The sequence below is a fragment of the Bidens hawaiensis genome, unplaced genomic scaffold (assembly GCF_021521415.1).
Source record: "Bidens hawaiensis isolate Kalapana, Puna unplaced genomic scaffold, B.hawaiensis_p1.1 tig00031430_1, whole genome shotgun sequence".
Classification (NCBI taxonomy): domain Eukaryota; kingdom Viridiplantae; phylum Streptophyta; class Magnoliopsida; order Asterales; family Asteraceae; genus Bidens; species Bidens hawaiensis.
The window spans coordinates 38141-57835 of NW_027495287.1; the positions used below are offsets into that span (position 1 = coordinate 38141).

Below are 19695 nucleotides of genomic sequence, written 5' to 3' on the forward strand. Positions count from 1 at the left end.
TTAACAATTAGCGCGCAAACATGAGATATTTCTTATGCGCGAGAAGGGACTCTTAGGTATTCTAGGTCGTTACGTCTAACCACCTATCCTAAAGTCACGGAGCTCTGATACCAATCTGTAACACCCCGACCGATGGCGGATTATACATCGGGGCGCCACGTATTGTTTCATTACTCGTGACACTATTTGGGTGTCAATATTTATTAAATACATTTACCGCGCACGCGCAACACAATTTTCACGAAGTAACATAAAATTAATCATATCATAACTCAAAATATTCAAATAACATAAACTTGTCTTGTTACATTTTAAACTAGGTCCAAAAGAAAAGAAAACATCCTATGTGTCCTCAAGCTTCCAGAAACCGCTACAGCAAACCTGAACATGTGTTAAAATAAAACGTCAACACTTGCGTGTCGGTGAGAAATCAAGTTTAATAGATATAAATAGATAATACAAACACTGCGCGCAACATGTGTATAACTGGTGTTCAACAAGGGTGTAATCAGATTGTGATCAAGCCATAGATCATAGCTCATAGTTCAATCCGTGCTCCCAATTGAGCACAAAAACAAGAAAACTGTGCAAGTGTAAACAAAAGAGAAATCATAAACGATAGTTCTCCCGTGTTCATCTAATGGATCCATGAAAACTGCGGAATAGGCCGACAAGACGGTTAATGATCCACACATACAAATAAACAGCCAAGTCTACGTCCATAACACATGGGGGTTTTGCGCGACAAAAGTTTATAAACAAGTTTAAGACTCAAGTTTGTACGAACACATGAACATCCCAAAACATTAAAAATAAAAAGGGATTAGGTACGAGATTACTCACCTGAAAAAGGTGTGTTGAAAGATAATACAAGAATCAACTTTTAAACAAGCACAAGTTAACCTATAAATAAGAGGTTATTGGTTTAATGATTTGTTTTATGCCTTGAATATATGTTAGCATAGTAATATGTATCTTTAACAAATTATTATATATTATATATTACCGGAAATCTGGGCAGGACAATGGAAAAGACGAAGGCAGAGAGAGGAGGCGGCTGAGGAACAACGGCAGAGGGCAAGGAGAAGAGAGCAGATGAGAGTTTAAGTGTTTGTGTGTGTAGTGTTAAATAACAAGAAAATAGTATTATATATAGGGAAACCCTAGGGAACACAATCCCTTAAAAAGAGGAAAAGATCTTCTCAAATCAGACAAAAGATATTAAAAAGTACAAGAAGCCAAAAGTAAAAGATATTAAAAGATATGCCGGCAGCTGCAGGGGATGGGGAAAAGCTGACAGGATACAGGTCAAAGCATGGGAGGCGTCAGGGAAAACACTGTTCAAGACATGCAAAAGAAGATTTCAAAGGATTATGTCAGTCACTTTTTCTGCCAACCAATGGGGTTGGTGCGCATGCTGCGCCGAAAGTGACTATTCAGACAGAAGATAAGATATCACAAAAGAATACAGGCTGACCTAAACAGAAGAAAAGACTTAAGGTCTAGCGCGAGAAAGCTCGGGCGCACGCGCGAGGGCGAAGGCAGACAGAGAACAAATCCTTGGCGCGTCGCGGGAAGAACTACAAATCCTTAGCGCGCCGCGGGAAGAACTACAAATCCTTAGCGCGTCGCGGGAAGAACTACCGTTCTTAGCGCGCTGCGAGAAGAACTACAATTCTTAGCGCGCTGCGGGAAGAACTTAAATCCTTAGCGCGCTGCAGGAACAGTTCGCCTCGCGTATCGCAGGAACAACTGGTCTTCACGCAGGCTTCCTTGTAAGGAGTCTGGCGCGTGGAGCTGCGCAGACATCCTTAGGCGGGAAGAACCAAAGGACAAACAAAGAGTTAAGAGAAAAAAAGGGTTTCAGGCTTAGGGGTTAAGCAGAGGGGCGGGACGGCGACAAGAGAGAAAAAGGAAGGCGGGACGGCGACAAGAGAGAGAAAGAGGCGGGACGGCGACAAGAGGGAGAAAGAGGCGGGACGGCGACAAGAGGGAGAAAGAGGCGGGAAGGAAAATTATTATTATTAATAAGTAATATAAAAATATATATAATTATTTAATGTTAAATTTTACAAAGATTAATAATCAAATTTTAAATCATAAAAAGAATCGGATTCGAAAACGGGTACCTGGGTCGGGTCGGATTGGGCAGTTGTCACAGTATGTCGCTGAGAGGGTTTCTTTAACTCCGCATAGTTACTAAGAATCGATCAAAGGTAGTCAACCTTAGCAAGAATCACATCTAGTCGGTGGACTTAAGTTGATTTTGACTTAAAAAAATAAAACATAATTCGTATTCTATAATATTAAATAACGAATGTCATTTTTAATTAATAATTAGCAATCTTTAAAATAATTTATTATTTAAAAATGTATTTCTCTTATTTATATTGATATTCACATATTTTGTTATAAATATTAGTAAACTAATGATATTTGACATATATATAATATTCAAAAATTAGTTTTCTTTATATTTACGATGTCCTAGTACTCCCCGAGTACTCCGAATATACTTAACGCCTCAGTCGGCGTCTGGTCCGCATAGCGACTTTAGCAACCTTGGTCAAAGGTATTATTGTAAATAAGTTAGGGGTCAGATTAGGTTTAAACAATTGTGATTAAAGTTGTGTCGGTCAAGTCGTCGCTTGGTAGGGTTTATATACCTCTCCATCGATCACTTACAATTATATTAGAAAAATTACATATTCAATAATATTATTCGGTTTTTATATAAATTAGTGTTCTTATTCCACATTCAGTTGATGAATTATGATTTTCTGATAACCAACAATATCTTGTGTAGACGAGATAGCTTTAGATCATCATAGGCTACTCGACACTCGACGTGTATTAGGAGATATGATACGAACATTAATATTAGTTAAAGTTTAATATATTGTTTAAATTTATCTGCTATTTAGTTTTCTTATTATATTTTAATTATGTTTTCTTATTGGTCAAAGGTATTATTGTAAATAGGTTAGGGGTCAGATTAGGTTTAAACAATTGTGATTAAAGGTGTGTCGGTCAAAGTCGTAGCTTGGTAGGGTTTATATACCTCTCTATCGATCAGTTACAATTATATTAGAAAAATTACATATTCAATAATATTATTTAGTTTGTATATCAATTAGTGTTTGTATTCCATATTCAATTGATGAATTGTGATTTTCTATAACCAGAAATATCTTATGTAGACGAGGTAGCTTTAGATCATCATAGGCTACTCGACACTCGACATGTATTAGAAGATATGATACGAACGTTAATATTAATTAAAGTTTAATATATTATTTAAGTTTATCTATTATTTAGTTTTCTTATTATACTCTAATTATGTTTAATTATTGTTTTACCTTTTTCTAGTATTATGTCTTTGATTTTCCTATATATTGTAATATTTGTTTATAAAAAAAGAATAAGAAAAAAATATCAGAAAACTATTCCAACTTCGGTTTCTTTTCTATCTTGTTATTGGAGCCTAACCCACTCTACGGGTCTATTGGGAGATTGACCATCTCGAACCGGTCTATATCAATTTGGTGCGTTCATTGAGATTGACCATCTCGAACCGGCCTATATCATTTTGGTGCTTTCATTGAGATTGACCACCATGGTAACGACATTCCGCCCTTAAGGACAAAGATGCTTTCAAGGGGTCGGGAGTTTATTCGACCATGTAAACTCCTATTTAGATTAACAGTGGTTATCTAAAATCTTGCGGGATAAGTTTAATATTTAAATATCATTATCCGTTTATTTTTAATTGTGTTTAGACAGAATTACAAATTTTGTCCTTTAAAATAAGACGAATTACGGTTCGTGTCCTTTTCTAAGTTTCCTTGCAGGCGGTGTACTTTAAACTTTTTTTTCCTACAAGTTATGTCCTTTACGCTAACTGGGTTAGAAAAACTCTGTTAAATCCCATCACGTGAGAAGCATGTGAGGGCATTTTTGTCTTTTCACCTGTACCTGCAACTTCTTCTTCTTCTTCAAAATAGAAAAATACCAAAAAACTCGCTGGCCGGACTCGAACCCGCGACCTCAGGCCGGACCAGAGTGTAACACACACACACCAGCCAACTGCGCTGGTGTGTCAGTTGGTTTAACATCGTAAACGTTTTAATATATACCAAGCTGGTTGCAATATTAAGTGTAGTATTGGACACGGGCACTTACAGTAGCTGGATTGCCACCATCACATTCCATTCCATTAATAGCTCGAATAGTAGCTCCAAACCCTTGACCGATGATCGAGTGGACGTTGTTCATCCAAAACCACAGTGCGGTCCGAAAAGAGATCACAGGATCTGTGGCCACAGTTTCAGGATTGTTGAGCCCATCAAACCCGATGCTCCTTCCGGCTGGACCGTAGTTGTAATTCCATGACAATTGGATCGGGCCTCTCCCAAAGTAACCCTTGTCAGGGTTACATGGATATTGAGTATTATTTTCGTCGCAGTAATCCCTTGAGGCACCGTTTATTTCATTAATATAGCAAAAATCTGTCACATGCAAAACAAATAGTTAATTTATATATAGAACACACAACACAATCTATTTATTATTTTTGTTAGCGACTTTAATGTTGTAAATGGTTAATTACCAAAAATTAATTGTAACAAACTCAAGTAATAACATATTTTTATATGTTATAGATCTTTCATTAGTTAAGTGAAATAATTACATACAAACGTTTAAAGAGATCTCTACATCTATCTCACTAATACCTATAATCTATTAGTCATGGTATTGCAAGAATTCTATGTGAAAGTATTGTTAAGAAATATCTTGTGACGGTTAAAATACCCATATTGGGCAGGCATATATAAGTTTATAAAGTATACAAAAATGATTTCAAAAGTAGTAATATTGTTCAAATGTTGCCTTATTTAGATCATGTAACATAATTAATATAGAGGAATGGATCTTAATTCTTACGTCCAGTTTCATGTGTAACATGAGCAAAGAAAGCTGCAATCTCCCTCCTTGAATCATCTTCAGAACCAACCCTACCAAACTGAGGATAGTTTCCGAGGGCTTCAAGGAAGGCGGCTCGTGAATAAAACCCTCTCCCTTCACAACTGGCGTCTGACTGATCCACGATCCCGTTAAAGAATGCATCGGTCACGATGCTACTAACATCAACATTATTCGTGGGAGGAGCCGCGAAGCACGGCCCTTCTTGGCAGCCGGCTCCACAATACGCCTCGTCACTGCCACAAAAACCGAACCGGCTACAACACAAGTCCGGACTGCAACCGCAGTTTTGGGCGGCGGAGTTGAGGATTCCAACGACAAGTACTCCGGCAATGATGAGTATTTTGATTGTTTTCATGGTGGTTTGTTTGGTTTAGTTAGTTGGATTGTGGGTGTGCATTTATAGTGTTGTGAACACTAAAACGTGTGGATATGTATATATTAAAACGTTTACGATGTTAAACCAACTGACACACCAGCGCAGTTGGCTGGTGTGTGTGTTACACTCTGGTCCGGCCTGAGGTCGCGGGTTCGAGTCCGACCAGCGAGTTTTTTGGTATTTTTCTATTTTGAAGAAGAAGAAGAAGTTGCAGGTACAGGTGAAAAGACAAAAATGCCCTCACATGCTTCTCACGTGATGGGATTTAACAGAGTTTTTCTAACCCAGTTAGCGTAAAGGACATAACTTGTAGGAAAAAAAAGTTTAAAGTACACCGCCTGCAAGGAAACTTAGAAAAGGACACGAACCGTAATTCGTCTTATTTTAAAGGACAAAATTTGTAATTCTGTCTTGTGTTTAATTTGGATTTGAAATCTTACTTTGTTCATATGTAATGATTCGATGTTGTCATAATGAATAAGAAATAATTATTGTTTTGGTCTATTTTCTCTTCTTCTCTTGTATTTTTTAAAGACTGACGGTTGTCTCGAATAAACCGTATCAAGATATCACAGTTAGCTCAAATGTTTCTTAATTATATTTTTGTCAGTATTATAATAGTTAAATAAATCTCTCTTTAGTCTGCAATTGTACCATTTAGTGGAGTGGGATGATCGGATGAAATGTAATTCTTAGTAATATAATAGTTAAATAAATCTCTCTTTTATCCAAAATGCATTTGTTTCAATTACCCCGAAGCTGAGGCGTTACATTTAAACGTTACTTATGTGTTATCTTTGTATTTATGAATGAACTGTTATGCAAACATTCCGTATACATCACTAACTCCACTATTCATTTTTGGCCATTCGTTTAAAACTTAAACAAACATTTTGATACGTTAGTATTTAAAAAAAAACGTTTATACGTAAATTTTAACATACTCTCATTTTTCTAAAGATACATGTACAACTTCCAATCCATTTCAAGATTTTTATTATTTAACAAGTATACGACTGAGCCCTTAAAAATCTTGATTGATATTTGTCTCGTTCAATGGATAAGTTAACTTTCAATCTTTTATAATGTTTCAAACTATGTAACATATTGAACAAGTTAACTTTCAATCTTTTATAATGTTTCAAACTATGTAACATTATTTGTTGAAGCCAATCCAGACGAGGCAATTTTTCTTAAAGTATGCACAACCTAGCTATATGTTGAATACTAGATGGGTGCCCGCGCGATGCAGTAGGGGTTTGAACTTGTTAATCACGTCCAATTATAAGTGTTTATGGTTCGGTTAAAACCATGAAATTGTTTAAATCGATCATTGGTTTGGCTTCTTTTTTCTTTTTATTTTTTACTTTCGGTTTGTTGGTCGGTTTCAAAATTTTCAAAACGTAGTGAACGGCTGGTTCACGGTTTATATCGGCAGCCGGCCATATGAAACCAGAAAAGACTGTAAATTAACATAATTGCAATATGATTCCTTTTGTAATTTTTGTTGTTATTATTTCACGTCCTAGATCTTCCATTAATATTTACTATTTATGTGGCTAATATTATCATTTTTTATTTATGATCATCTCAAGTATCATATTATGTTGGTTTTTAGTTAAAATTGATGGTACATTTAAATTTTTAATTATTTTAAACTAAATTTATTATTAAAGTTTAAACTGTGAAACCAAACTGGAACCATGCCGTTAGTGACGATTCGGTTTCAATTTTCAATGGTTGAGTTTGGTTTTGGACGACAAAAAATCAGTATTAACGGTTGGACTCACAAGTTTAACTTAAAAACCATCAAAACCGACACAGAACACCCTACGTAACATATTAGTTTATTTAAAATGAAAAAAATTACAACAATATCATATCCAAATTAAAGAGAATAAAATGCTCGTTTTTATGGTGCAATTTGTTTATAAAAATATTAACGTATGAAAAGACTATAGTCGTTTAAAAATCATGGGTGGAAAGTAGTTAAATTAAAAACATAATATGGTTAAAGATGAGTGACCAAACTTGTAAGTTGAATGGATTGTGTTTAAAAGACATGTTTACCCTTACTAACACATGTATCTCATGCTTTAAGTGTTGTAAATTACTTAAAAATGGGTGTCTTAATTTGCCCTTGTTTGGTGTATTATATATAGTATAGATATGGTAATTACAATAGTCTATTTCGAATAAGCTTGCATAAGTTAGTTGTGTGTCGAATTGCAAGTAATTGATGTGTAGCGTGCTAGTTTCGTCAGAATTAATGTCGGTGTTGATACAAAAGGGATAGTGAATCCGAAATGATATTTGTTTTGTGGTTGTATTGTGCAAGTTTCTTATATGCTTATTTGCCATCAGTTCCATTGATACCAGTCATCACTATACCTTAACACTGTTTACAGGTTTATTTATCAAAACTTTCTCTCTTTTGACTACTCAATTATATATTTTGGTAACTACTATTATCTGTTTGTTTTTTTAGCATTTGGATTTTTAGCATTTGGATGAAACTGTACATTTAATTAAAAACTTCTACTTAGTTAATTTATTTGCTATAATATGTTTTGTTTTTTTAGCATTTGGATGGAACTTGCACCCGGAAACATTGTGGAGTTGGACCCCCTGGTCATATGTGAAAGTTATATTAATTTCTTGAACCACCTCCTAAATTGTTCATATCTGAAAGTCAATCGCGTATTCAGTAAAGTAGTCAGTTATCAAACGTTCATGTGTACCCTTACGATCTTGATTTAACCGAGATTTTCTTGTTCTCAAACTCGAAGTATACTCATCGTCAAATAATATGTTGACCGTAACACTCATCGCTTGAACCAAAAAATCCGTATCCTTGGATGAAGATGATTGATTCATGCTAAAAATTTTTGTAAATGATGATTGGGTTTTAGATTGTTTTGGTTGAAATTGGTTTAGTTTATGATTGTTTTAATAATATTTATATAATATATTAATAAATTGTTTTTTTAATTATAGTCGCTTGGCAACAGTTAAAAAGTGGAGGAGGTGCGTGAGCTACGTCAGCACCCCACATGGTCATATGTGGAATATACGACATAGTCTAAGAAAAAATTTAAAACTACGTCAGTCGTCGCCATCCAGAAGAATTTAAATCAATGTTGTCTTCCGATGCGGTTCCATGTATTTTTTAGCAACGCACGATAAATACTGAAATTTAAAAATATAGAAACAATTATGACACGATAATTGCCATAAGAAGAATTGTACATAAAATTTCCATTTTCTTGACCTGACTTGAGACTTTTAACACGCAAGAATTAAATATTTTATTGACTTTTGATGCTAGTATTATAACAAACACTAATCTGCAAAACCGTGTGACCCAATCTACATACGAAAAAAAAAAATATATATATATATATATATATATATATATTGTGTTTACGTGTTTAGGAGTTCACAAATATAGAAAAAAATATATAATAGAAAAATTACATATTTAGCTGTACCCCACTCACCTCCCACTAATAACAAAAAATTAAAAATAAAAAAAAAAAGGCTAAAAATTTATCACAGAAGTATGCACTTATTTTTAAGGGTCATTGGGACATTGATCTTGTTAGGATCAAAAGCAACCGAACACTCAACCCGATCGTCGAATTTCGGTTTAACCAGTTTACCCACAACGTACCCTCTTGATCGGACCACGAACCGCAGCTTCAACGGCACGGGCGCAGTCGGTATCCCCTTTGAGCTCTTAAGCAACTGCCCGCTTCCGTACAACGGGACCTTGTCTCCGATTACCGATATCTTCATCAATCTCTGACTCTTTCTCGATTGATAAAACTTTTTAATCTAAAAAATTGTAATAATCATTAGACGCTAGCAAACAATTCGTTTGTAAAAATCATCAGACGCTAGCTGGGCAGTGAAATAAATACTAGCGATTAATCGGAATTGATCATATTGAAATTTATAGTAGAATTTTGAATAAACAAATATTTACCAAATTATATATATATATAAATTCAGCGATTTTGACTAAATATCTATTAATCGGTGATGACTAGTCTCACTGTCTAGTGATTAATTGGTGATTAATTTGCACATAGACTAGGGATATGATTTGAAAACTTTTAAGCCGACCGTCCAAAAATATACATTTTAAAACCGACCGTGAAACCAAACCAATTACTGATTTACTTGTTAAGAGTTAAGACGCTTACGGTGCCAGAGCCGACTGAAATCTGAGAGAACGTAAGATCAAGCGGCGTAGACGTGACGTGGAGGCCCAAAAACGTCGCAGTGTTACGGAAAGTGAATTTAACGGAGGAATTCATCGACACCATATCGGTAGCAACTCCGGTGAAATCCGATCCAGCCTGAACGACAAATCTCTCAAACGTAATACTCTGAAAACACAAATTCAAATCCACAAAAATAATATTAGATCAATTCAAATGCCACAAGCGTAATTTAATTAAAAATTATTTAAACCAACCGTCATAGTAAGCTTAGGCTTTTGGGACTTGGCAGCCCCGTATAGTATCAACGCGAACATAAAAAACAATATCAAGAAACAGATAATAAACCCGAGAACATAGCATCGACGTGGTATCGATCTTTCGGGTTGTTCGTCATCAAGAAGACCTTCTTCTTCAATGGAGTTGAAATGTTTATCCCAGGGCTTCGAAAAGGATGAGGATACCTTGCCCGAGAAGCGGGTGGATAAGGACTCGCGGGAATGGTGGCCCGCGTAGGAGTGGGAGTGGGGCGGGGACGCGGTCGGGCTGAGTAGGCCCGGGGTGGAGTGGGAGGACACGATGGTCTTTTCGCCATCGTGTGATGGGCTTTGGACGTAGTATACGGGGCGGCGGGGAGGCGATCGGGGTGGTGAGGATGCCGTGAGGCTGGTCGCGTCGGAATCGGTTTTGGTGTGTTGCATATTCGGGTTGGGTTGCATGAGTTGAGTTGCTTGCAAATGAAGCTCAAGGGGTTGAGTTGTTATAGAATGAAAAATATTGAAATCACCTATAGATATATTTTCTTTCCAATCTATTTAAGAATCTTATTTGGTGAATGGTTGTGTGATTTAACGTGGTTTCACATTTTTCGTAAATAATATTATTTTTAGGGTTTTTATGATTGTATTGTCATTAAAAGTCAAATAAGTTGAATCATGTAAATTGAAATCCAATTCATTTTGTCATCATAATATATTATGAAAATTTGATTGGACCCAAACCACTAAATATACTACGATCTTTTAAATGTTCTACGACGTTTTAATAATTTTATTTCTACATTTACATCTCATCTCATAATAAATATGTTTTTATACTAACTATTTTTTAAATTATGTATTACCAACAAGAATAAAATAGGTAATTTTTTTTAACGGGAGATCCGAGAGCCGAACACTCACCTTTAGAGTAAGGGGTCATGTAAATTGAATGCGTGAAAACTGAATGAATTATTGTTTTTTCAATGGTTTTGAAAAAAAAATAAGTATAACAACTAAACCTCTTGTTCATTAAACTTGTATCTCGATGCTCTTTCACAAGGGCAACACCTCTAGGGTAATGAGCCCCTACACCGCCCTTCCAAAAGGGGGATTAGATGTAGATGGTTTGATTGACTGAATTTGCGAACTGGATAGTGTAGATATACAAAAACGAAATTATCAGATGTCATTTACTAGTTGAGACCTCATACTTTCTAAAAGAAATTGAATTTTACTAATTCTAACTATCACATATTGACCGATAGTACTCTATTACTTGCACTTTAAAACTCTATCACATAGATTTATATTTGATTTTCAATTTAACACTCTCATAATAATGATAATGAATTAAACAGAGAAACATACGAGCAAATTCGAGTATGGAGCAAATATAAATTGAAGGTAAATGTTTATGTTACCGTGATTGTTCTTTGCAACATAATTGAAATTTAGAATTATCATTGGTTAAAAAGTAAATATAAATTATTATCGGTCAATATGTGATAAAGTGGATTAATAAAATTCAATATTCCTATTTTTAATTCTACGTCATATATTTTTAACAATTTTATGTGTGAAAAATAATTGCTTAGGATTAAAATCGTGTCGGTTAATCAGGCATATTATAAATCTCAAGTCTATGAACAAACTTCTAAGGTAAAATCAAACCCGGGACCGTACCCTAATGGGGCTGGTATTACTAGTCTCAAATGTTTTGAATTTCATATTTGTCATTAAATTCGGATTTTATTGCCATCCATAATTTAAATCGAGATAAAGTAACAATTGTGAAAAAAGTGTGCCTAAATGTATTGGTGAAAATGACAAATTAATTATAAGGTTTCTTTTCATTGTAAATGTAATATATTATATGATGACTATGATGGCAATGAGCTGAGAAGAAGGTTCTTACAGCCAAAGTACAGTTGTCAAAGTATATAGAAGTCGATGTTACTTTCATGCTTCCATTTTGGCGAAACCTTCGTGTAAACGACTTTTGGTTTACCTTCCTTCTTGTATTTATTAATTGTTTTGGTTTAAATTATATGTGATATTATATGATAACATTTAAGGTTATTAATTTTTGGTAATCAAACATTAAAATAGATTAATATCCTTTGACGAAGAAGTGAATTCCGACATCTTATTGGTTTATATTTGTCGGATTGCCTAAAAAACCGGATAACTTTAAGGCTTAGGATCCTTCCACACCACTTATAATCCTCACACACCATTTTTTTTCTATACGGCTCGTATAGGCCTATACGGTCGAATAGCACCTGAATCGTATCAGCTTGTGTCTAATGTTGTCAAACATCGTTTATAGTGCCTTGTATAGCCCTATACGACCGTATAGACATTTAAAAAAAATTGATATATTATCTGACTTGCATCACATTTTTTAGCAATTTTTAACGTTCTTTTCGAGACTTTCATGTGTTGTATAGCACCACTGGAAATCTGTCTATACGGTTCATATAGTCGTTTTCCGACAGCGATTAATAGTGGTCAAAAGGCAATCCGAATTTTTCTACAAATGTTTTCTATACGGTCGTATAGTCCTATACGACCGTATAGGTTTTATGATTTATCAGGAAGCAATACGAGCTATTTAATGCCTATACGGCTCGTATAGGCTGCAAAAAGCTTTTTTTATCTCATTGTCAGTCATTCGTACCATATACGGCCGTATAGGCCTATACGAGCCATATATACATGTGAGGGTGGTGTATGAGGATCACATTCCTAACTTTAAACCTAATTTCAAAATTAAAAAATATAAATATGAAAAGCGTAAAAAAATAATAAAAAATATAAATAATTAATTATAGCTTTGAACGTAAGGTGATTGATCGAAGATAACTACAGAATTGTTTTCTTAATAATATAAACTAGGTTATTATCTCGTATAACACAAGAGTGAAAATATATAAAACGTCAAATATATCTACATAAATTACATAATGAATATTATAAGTTTATAAATTATAAGATATTACGTAAATAATATTAATAAATGGGTAATTGCATATTTTCTAAAATACATTTGTTAGCAAGAATAATTTGTAAAGGAAATAAAAGTGGCAGGCTTCATATCTATACCTAATAAGGAAAAGACAAAATTAACATCAAATTATCTTTGTTGAGTTGATAAGCCACAAACATTTTAAATTTTAAAAGTAACGTAGTAAGTTTGATTCTTATCAACAACATATTTTTCATTTTAGTCTTGACCCGAGTGGGGCGGTTGGGGCTCTCTCCGAGAGTTGTGGCTGATTATTCAACCACTATGAAAGTCACCGTTCGAAAAAAACGTATTTTTCATTTTAACAATAAACCAAAATAGATAATGAAATGGAATTTGTTAAATTAGAAAGTTATACATGCCACATTTTATGTGAAGCTAGTTGAATGTCATGTAGACAATATGTCTACTTTTAATAGTAGAGGTGGCAATTTGTATGGGTTGGATTGAACTGGGGTGATGAGTCAGAATGAGTTTGGGTCAGGATGAATATAGGTTAGGATGGATTTTTTTAAACAAGTGTTAGGATAAATAAATGTCAAGATGGGTGGTTAAAATACAAAGAGTTTCAAAAACCTATAAAAAAATTCAAAAAAAATAATAATAACTCAAAATATAAATAAAAAAACAAAAATATGAACAACTAAAGCGTTTTCCCCGTCCTCTTTGCTCATTAAAAAAAATTCGGTTCAGCTTTAAAGTTTAGTTTAGCTCTTAGGTTTCGATCTTTTCAGTTACTTTGTTTTGTTTTGGTCGGTTTTGTTTCTTTTCATTTTGGTTCAGGTTCATTTAATATTTTTTGTTTTGGTCGGTTTTTCCGGTTTCAGTGTTGTTACATTTTAGTCAGTTTTTTCGGTTTCATTTCGTTTTTCTGTTTCGTTTCGATTCATTTTGTTTTATTTTGGTCGGCTACGTTTCAGTTTTTTTGTTTCGTTTTAGTAAGCTTTCGATTGCATTTCGCTTTTTTTTGTTTCATTTTGATCAGTTTTTCGTTTTCATATTGGTCTTTTTTGTATCGTTTTGGTTGTTTTTCTTTTTCGGTTCAGTTTCGTTACAGTTTTTTGTTTCGTTTTGGTTGGTTCGGTGTTTTTTATTCGTTTTAGTCAGCTTTTCGATTGCGTTTACCTTTTTTTTTGTTTCCTTTTGGTCAGTTTTTTCAGCTTCATTTCAGTTTTTTTGTTTCGTTTTGGTCGGTTCGGTGTTTTTGTTTTTGTGTTGGTCAGCTTTTCAGTTGCATTTCCCTTTTTTTTGTTTCGTTTTGGTCAGTTTTTCGGTTTCATATCGGTTTTTTTGTTTCGTTTTGGTCATTTTTCTATTTCGATTCAGTTTCATTTCGGTTTTTTTTTGTTTCGTTTTGGTCGCTTCGGTGTTTTTGTTTTGTTTTGGTCAACTTTCGGTTGTATTTCGATTTTTTTTCTTTCGTTTTGGTCAGCTTTTCCGTTTCATATAGGTTTTTTTCCGTTTCAGTCGTTTTTCTATTTCGATGTAGTATCGTTTCGGTTTGTTTGTTTCGTATTGGTCAACTTTTCAGTTGCATTTCGTTTTTTTTGTTTCGTTTTGGTAAGCTTTTCGGTTACATATCGTTTTTTTTTTGTTTCGTTTATGTCGTTTTTCTATTTCGATGCAGGTTCGTTTTGGTTTTTTTGTTTCATTTTGGTCGGTTCGGTATTTTTGTTTTTGTTTTGGTCAGCTTTTCAGTTGCATCTCACTTTTTTTTTGCTTCGTTTTGGTCAGTTTTTCGGTTTCATATCGGTTTTTGTGGTTTCGTTTTAGTCGTTTTTCTATTCGATTTAGTTTCATTTCGGTTTTTTTTGTTTCGTTTTGGTCGATTAGGTGTTTTTGTTTAATTTTGGTAAACTTTCGGTTGCATTTCATTTTTTTTATTTCGTTGTGGTCAGTTTTTTGGTTTCATTTCTGTTTTTTTGTTTCGTTTTGGTCGCTAGTCTATTTCGGTTTAGTTTCGTTTTAGTCGGTTTGGGATTTTTGTTTCGTTTTGATAGTTTTTTTGGGCTTCGGATAAGTTTTGTTTCGCACATGATAGTTTGGGTTTTTTGAATTATATAAATTTTGGATAACTTGGATATTTTGTTTTGACCCATGTTAACCTATCAATATAACTCACTTGTATATTTCCAACCCATTCTGACCTTCTTAAAGAATTTTTTTGATCCATCATAACCCATTTATTTTTAAAATTTATCCATCTTGACTCAAAACAACACATTTGGGTTGGGTTTGCCACCCTTATTTAATAGTAGAGTTAGATTATATTATAGAATTCCCAAAACATCTGTTAATTTTTTGTGAAAGGTTTTTGTAATTATATGATAGGGCCAAGAGTTGTTGTGCGTGGATTAGAGAAAATTAATGATTTTTCGTAAATTTTGGGAAAACTTGTTTGCCCCATTTTATTTTGTAATATTTGTTGAAATTAGTTTTGAGAGAGGAGAAAGAAACTTTAATAATAAATGTATAAAATATATTATTTAATTGAACATATGAAAAAAAACGTAAAGTGTTTTTGTGTAATTAGCGTATTCTCAACTCATTATCTAAAGTTGTCAAACCCATATAATATAGGGTAAGTCTTAAGAAAACTATCAAAATCACCTCTCCAATCCATTCCCTATTATATGGATGAGTTATATGGCAACTAAAGTAAAAACCTAAATATATGGACTCAATTTTAATCCATACCATATGATATATCACCTATCCCCCAATCACCATTTACTATATAACAAAACAAAAAGAGAAAAAAATAATAAAGAATTAATTTATTGATATGAACAGGGAATAGAATGTGGAAGAATTTTAAAAAATGATAGATAAATTTATGAAATGGTGTTTTTTAGCTAAATTATAGGGAAAAATATATGGAATAGGCTGGGAATACTCTTAGAGTATTCTCAACGTATCCCCCATCCTCTTCTTTATAATTACTCTAATAAACACTACATTTATCTATCATGTTCAATTAATTAATCCCTTTTTATACTTTTACTATTACGGTTTTCTCTCATCTAATCACAACCAAGTCAACAAATATTAAAAAATAAATATGGGCAAACTTTGTTTCTTCAAATTTACAAAAAAATCACTGCATTTTCTCTCTCCACCCTGTAATTTACACTTACAACCACTCAAAACACCATCTTATAATTTGCAAACTACCCTCACATAATTTTGAGGGATATGATGAGAATGCTCTTATAGAGATTAGGATAGGGGACGAGCTGGGAATGATGAGAACGCTGCTATTTAAGAACGCTCTTTACGACCGAGTTTTGGTGAAAACAACAATCCAATCAATTCATTACTGTCTGAAACCAAAAGCAAAATGAAAAACTGTGAAACCAAATAGGTTTGGACTGTTTCACTGCTTCAAACCGATCATTGAACACTCCTACCATATGTTATAAATAATATACATATTTCCTATTTATTTAACATTCAATTTGATTTATTCTCTAATAATAAGTTGTGTTTGTTAATTTCTTAAAAAGAAAGTGAATACCTACAAACGTTAATTTTTTTTTCTTAAAGTTTATAACATTTTTTTTAAATCGATTTTTTTCAAATATAGTATCTTTTTACTTAAACCTTATGTGTCGGTAAAACACCGATAATTTGCTACCATTAGGAACCAAATTGATTCCGACCAAATATTGCTACTAATATTGGTATTATTGGAAGCAATACAAACCCGTTTTTATTGGTATTGATATTGTTCATACATTTTAATGATTATCATTTTAATAATTTGTTTGTATTGTTATTATTTTACAAACAACAAATGGAGCTAAAAATCCACTACAAAAAAGATAGGCATCTAGGACTAAAGAATCAGTCACTGATACCTACAAATAAGTCCCTAATGGTCATCAAGGACTGATTTTTTTAGTCACCGGTCAGTCCCCTATTCCTAGTCCCAGATAGTAGTTTTAGTGACTGAAAATCAGTCCCCTTTGCATGGCATCAACCACAACTGACATTCAGTGTCCAATACACATAAATTCAGTCCTTAAAATGATCCATGGTACCACAACATTTCAGTCTTCAATACATATCTTCCAAGAGTAAAAATCAGTCTCTAGTTGTTTGATATTTCAGTCCCAAATGCATTTCTTTAGGGACTAAAGATCAGTCTTCTAAGCCATGTCTATTTGTCTCTAATGCGTTTACTAGATTTGTAACTCCATACTAGTTCAGTCCCTAATAAGGTGTATTAGAGAGTAGTTTTTAGTCTCTAATATCACAATATTTTAGTCATTAATATGTTTCTTTTAGGATAATTCAGTATTTAATAAGTGTTTTAGAAACTAAAAATTGTTCTCTAATAACATGTCTTTTCCGTCCTTAATATGTTTTTTAGGGACTGAAAATTAATCTCAAATGTTTTATCATTTTAGTCACAAATATTTTTTTATTTAGACTAAATATCAGTCTCTTATAACGAAATATATCAGTCTTCAATACATTTAATCAGATTCTGAAAGCCAGGTTTCAATGAAACCATCAATATCATAACTTTGCAATGCTAGATATAAAAAAACAAAACTCGGTTCAATATTTCCAAACATTAAAACGATAGTAAATAAATAAACCATAAATGAAGGCTTAACTAACACGATAGCTAGATCAGGTCTTCCCTATCACTTTCATTGAGTTGTTCACTTGATCCATTTCCTCCATTACTTGTTGATGCAACTACCACGTTCTCAAAATCTGGAAACTTTGAACTCATGAACATTGACATTCTTTCATACTGTTCATTGCTTTGTCTAAGTTTCTCCTTGTTTTGTTTCAGTTCCTCCTTGAGTGCAACAACCTGATTTTGAAGATTTTCGGTCTCAACTGAAGGTGGTTGAGACGAATCTGGTATCATCCAATGATCCTTTTTCCTCGAAACCGGTCCAACGCCCACCTCCCATGCAGATTTTATTGTTTGCTTTTTAGCACACACACTTTTAATCGCCTTTTTCTCTAGCTCACGTTCCATATCAGGGGTTATGGTCGTTCCTTCTGAAGTTAACTATATCATTGCCTCGTCCTTATGGCGAAGAATATTTTCCTAACAAAAGAGATGATACCAACAAATAGTTAAAACTAATAATAACTAGAGGTGTTAACAGTTCGGTTTAAAACTGTGAGCGGGCTTAATTTACGGTTTACACTAAAAACCAACTTTATAAAACCGGACCGGACCGTAAATCTTGAGTGTATTTTAATTACTATTTTTTTATACTACATATGTTTATCTGTTCAGAATTATTTTATTGTTTAATTAAACTAATTCTATATATTATTATGCTATACATATTTTTTAGATTAATGAACTAACAAATGTTAGCAACAATCATTTTCGTTTTATATAACAACAATATATGTTAATTGAGATCATATCAAGACATTCTGTTTGTTTTAAATATTTTTATGCATTCAGTGTACAAGTTTATGTATTATAAATATCAAGACGATCATTTTATGCAATTTTAGATAGTTTGTTTTATTTGTATTAGGATAGCCTTTTTTATTTTTTGACTTATGCATTTTCTTATGAAAGCCCGATAAAGCTCAAAGCCAAACCTGATAGAACCGTTGTAACGGTTTGGTTTAGTTTGGTTTTGATTCCCAAGTGTTCGGTTTTGGTTTTCAATATAAACAAACCGTTCCTAACGGTAAGGCTCAAAGTTTAACCAAAAAATCATGAAAACCAGACCGTAACACCCCTAATGATAACCCACACGGTAGCAAAATCGAACCATAAAAGAGAGTAAGTAGCTTACATATTTTGCACGCGCGTGATCATTTAACCATCCTTTTTTCTTAGCGTTGAAATGCAAGTTATAATAAACTTCAAATGGGGTAGGCGCTACTTGAGTCTCTTGATTTGTCTATGATAATATAAAGCATAATAATAACGAATGCAGCCCGTGTTTGATAGATCTAAAAAACTGTAACTTGTAAGGTTTAAATCTTACCATCTGGAATACATGATTGGCTATTGAGCGGGAGCCTTCTCTACTTGTGATAACTTGTTTACTTCAGTTAACTTCCATTTGTTTACTGTATTTCTATATAAGCAATATTCTCCATACATGTTAGAACTTACAAACTAAAAAAATTATGATGTATATTTGAGCTAAACAATCCAGGGACCCGAAAATGCAATCCGAGAGCCCAATTAAAGCATACTATTACTACAACTATTTTATATAAACGATCTAAGAAGTAAGAATTTGAATTACATAAAAATGACACATACCCGGGTTTTTACATGGACAATGTATTCGACCCTCACTGTCAGCGTATGTTTCAGCCCTTTTAGCAAAATCAAACGCTCCTCTAATGAATGTTGGATCAACCTTATTCGTGATTTTAGTCCAGCTCTTATCCAGATTCATTGCAAAATTCTACTTAACAGCAAATATACATAAACAAGAATTTAACATTTTGCACATATTAATTAGAATAAGTTGGATTGTAAAAAATAAAAAAACAGGTCTGAATTGATTGTAACTTAGCTGCTAGCATAGATAATGAATACGGATAATAGTGATTGTTTACACTAAGATTATTTCAAAATTCAAACAAAGGCAAATGACTAATTAGTTATGTTTTGGACATAAACATTTTTAATGCCGAAAGGAAAATAACTTACTGTGCATCATGTTTAAAATGAATTCTTTAATAAAAAAATTCTTGATTTGTGATTCTTTATATAATATTTGTATATGCTTACATACTTTCACAAAACAGTTCACAAACACAAGGTGGAATTTTACAAATACTAATATGAATATTCACACATTTAGG

At 33.2% G+C, this 19695-nt stretch overlaps 2 protein-coding genes across 2 annotated transcripts; both read right to left on the reverse strand.

Moving 5' to 3' along the window:
• Window positions 1-4152: 4152 nt before the first annotated feature.
• LOC143582065 (endochitinase EP3-like) lies at window positions 4153-5364 on the reverse strand. Its single transcript, XM_077064713.1, has 2 exons — window positions 4945-5364; window positions 4153-4508 (listed from the first exon to the last, which is right to left on the reverse strand). The coding sequence occupies exons 1-2, from the start codon at window positions 5339-5341 to the stop codon at window positions 4153-4155; spliced, it is 753 nt and encodes a 250-aa protein (XP_076920828.1). The 5' UTR covers window positions 5342-5364.
• A 3378-nt stretch (window positions 5365-8742) lies between these two features.
• On the reverse strand, window positions 8743-10351 carry LOC143582066 (uncharacterized). Its single transcript, XM_077064714.1, has 3 exons — window positions 9846-10351; window positions 9571-9756; window positions 8743-9199 (listed from the first exon to the last, which is right to left on the reverse strand). Exons 1-3 carry the CDS (start codon window positions 10305-10307, stop codon window positions 8915-8917), a joined length of 933 nt encoding a protein of 310 aa, XP_076920829.1. The 5' UTR covers window positions 10308-10351; the 3' UTR covers window positions 8743-8914.
• Between the last annotated feature and the right edge of the window lie 9344 nt (window positions 10352-19695).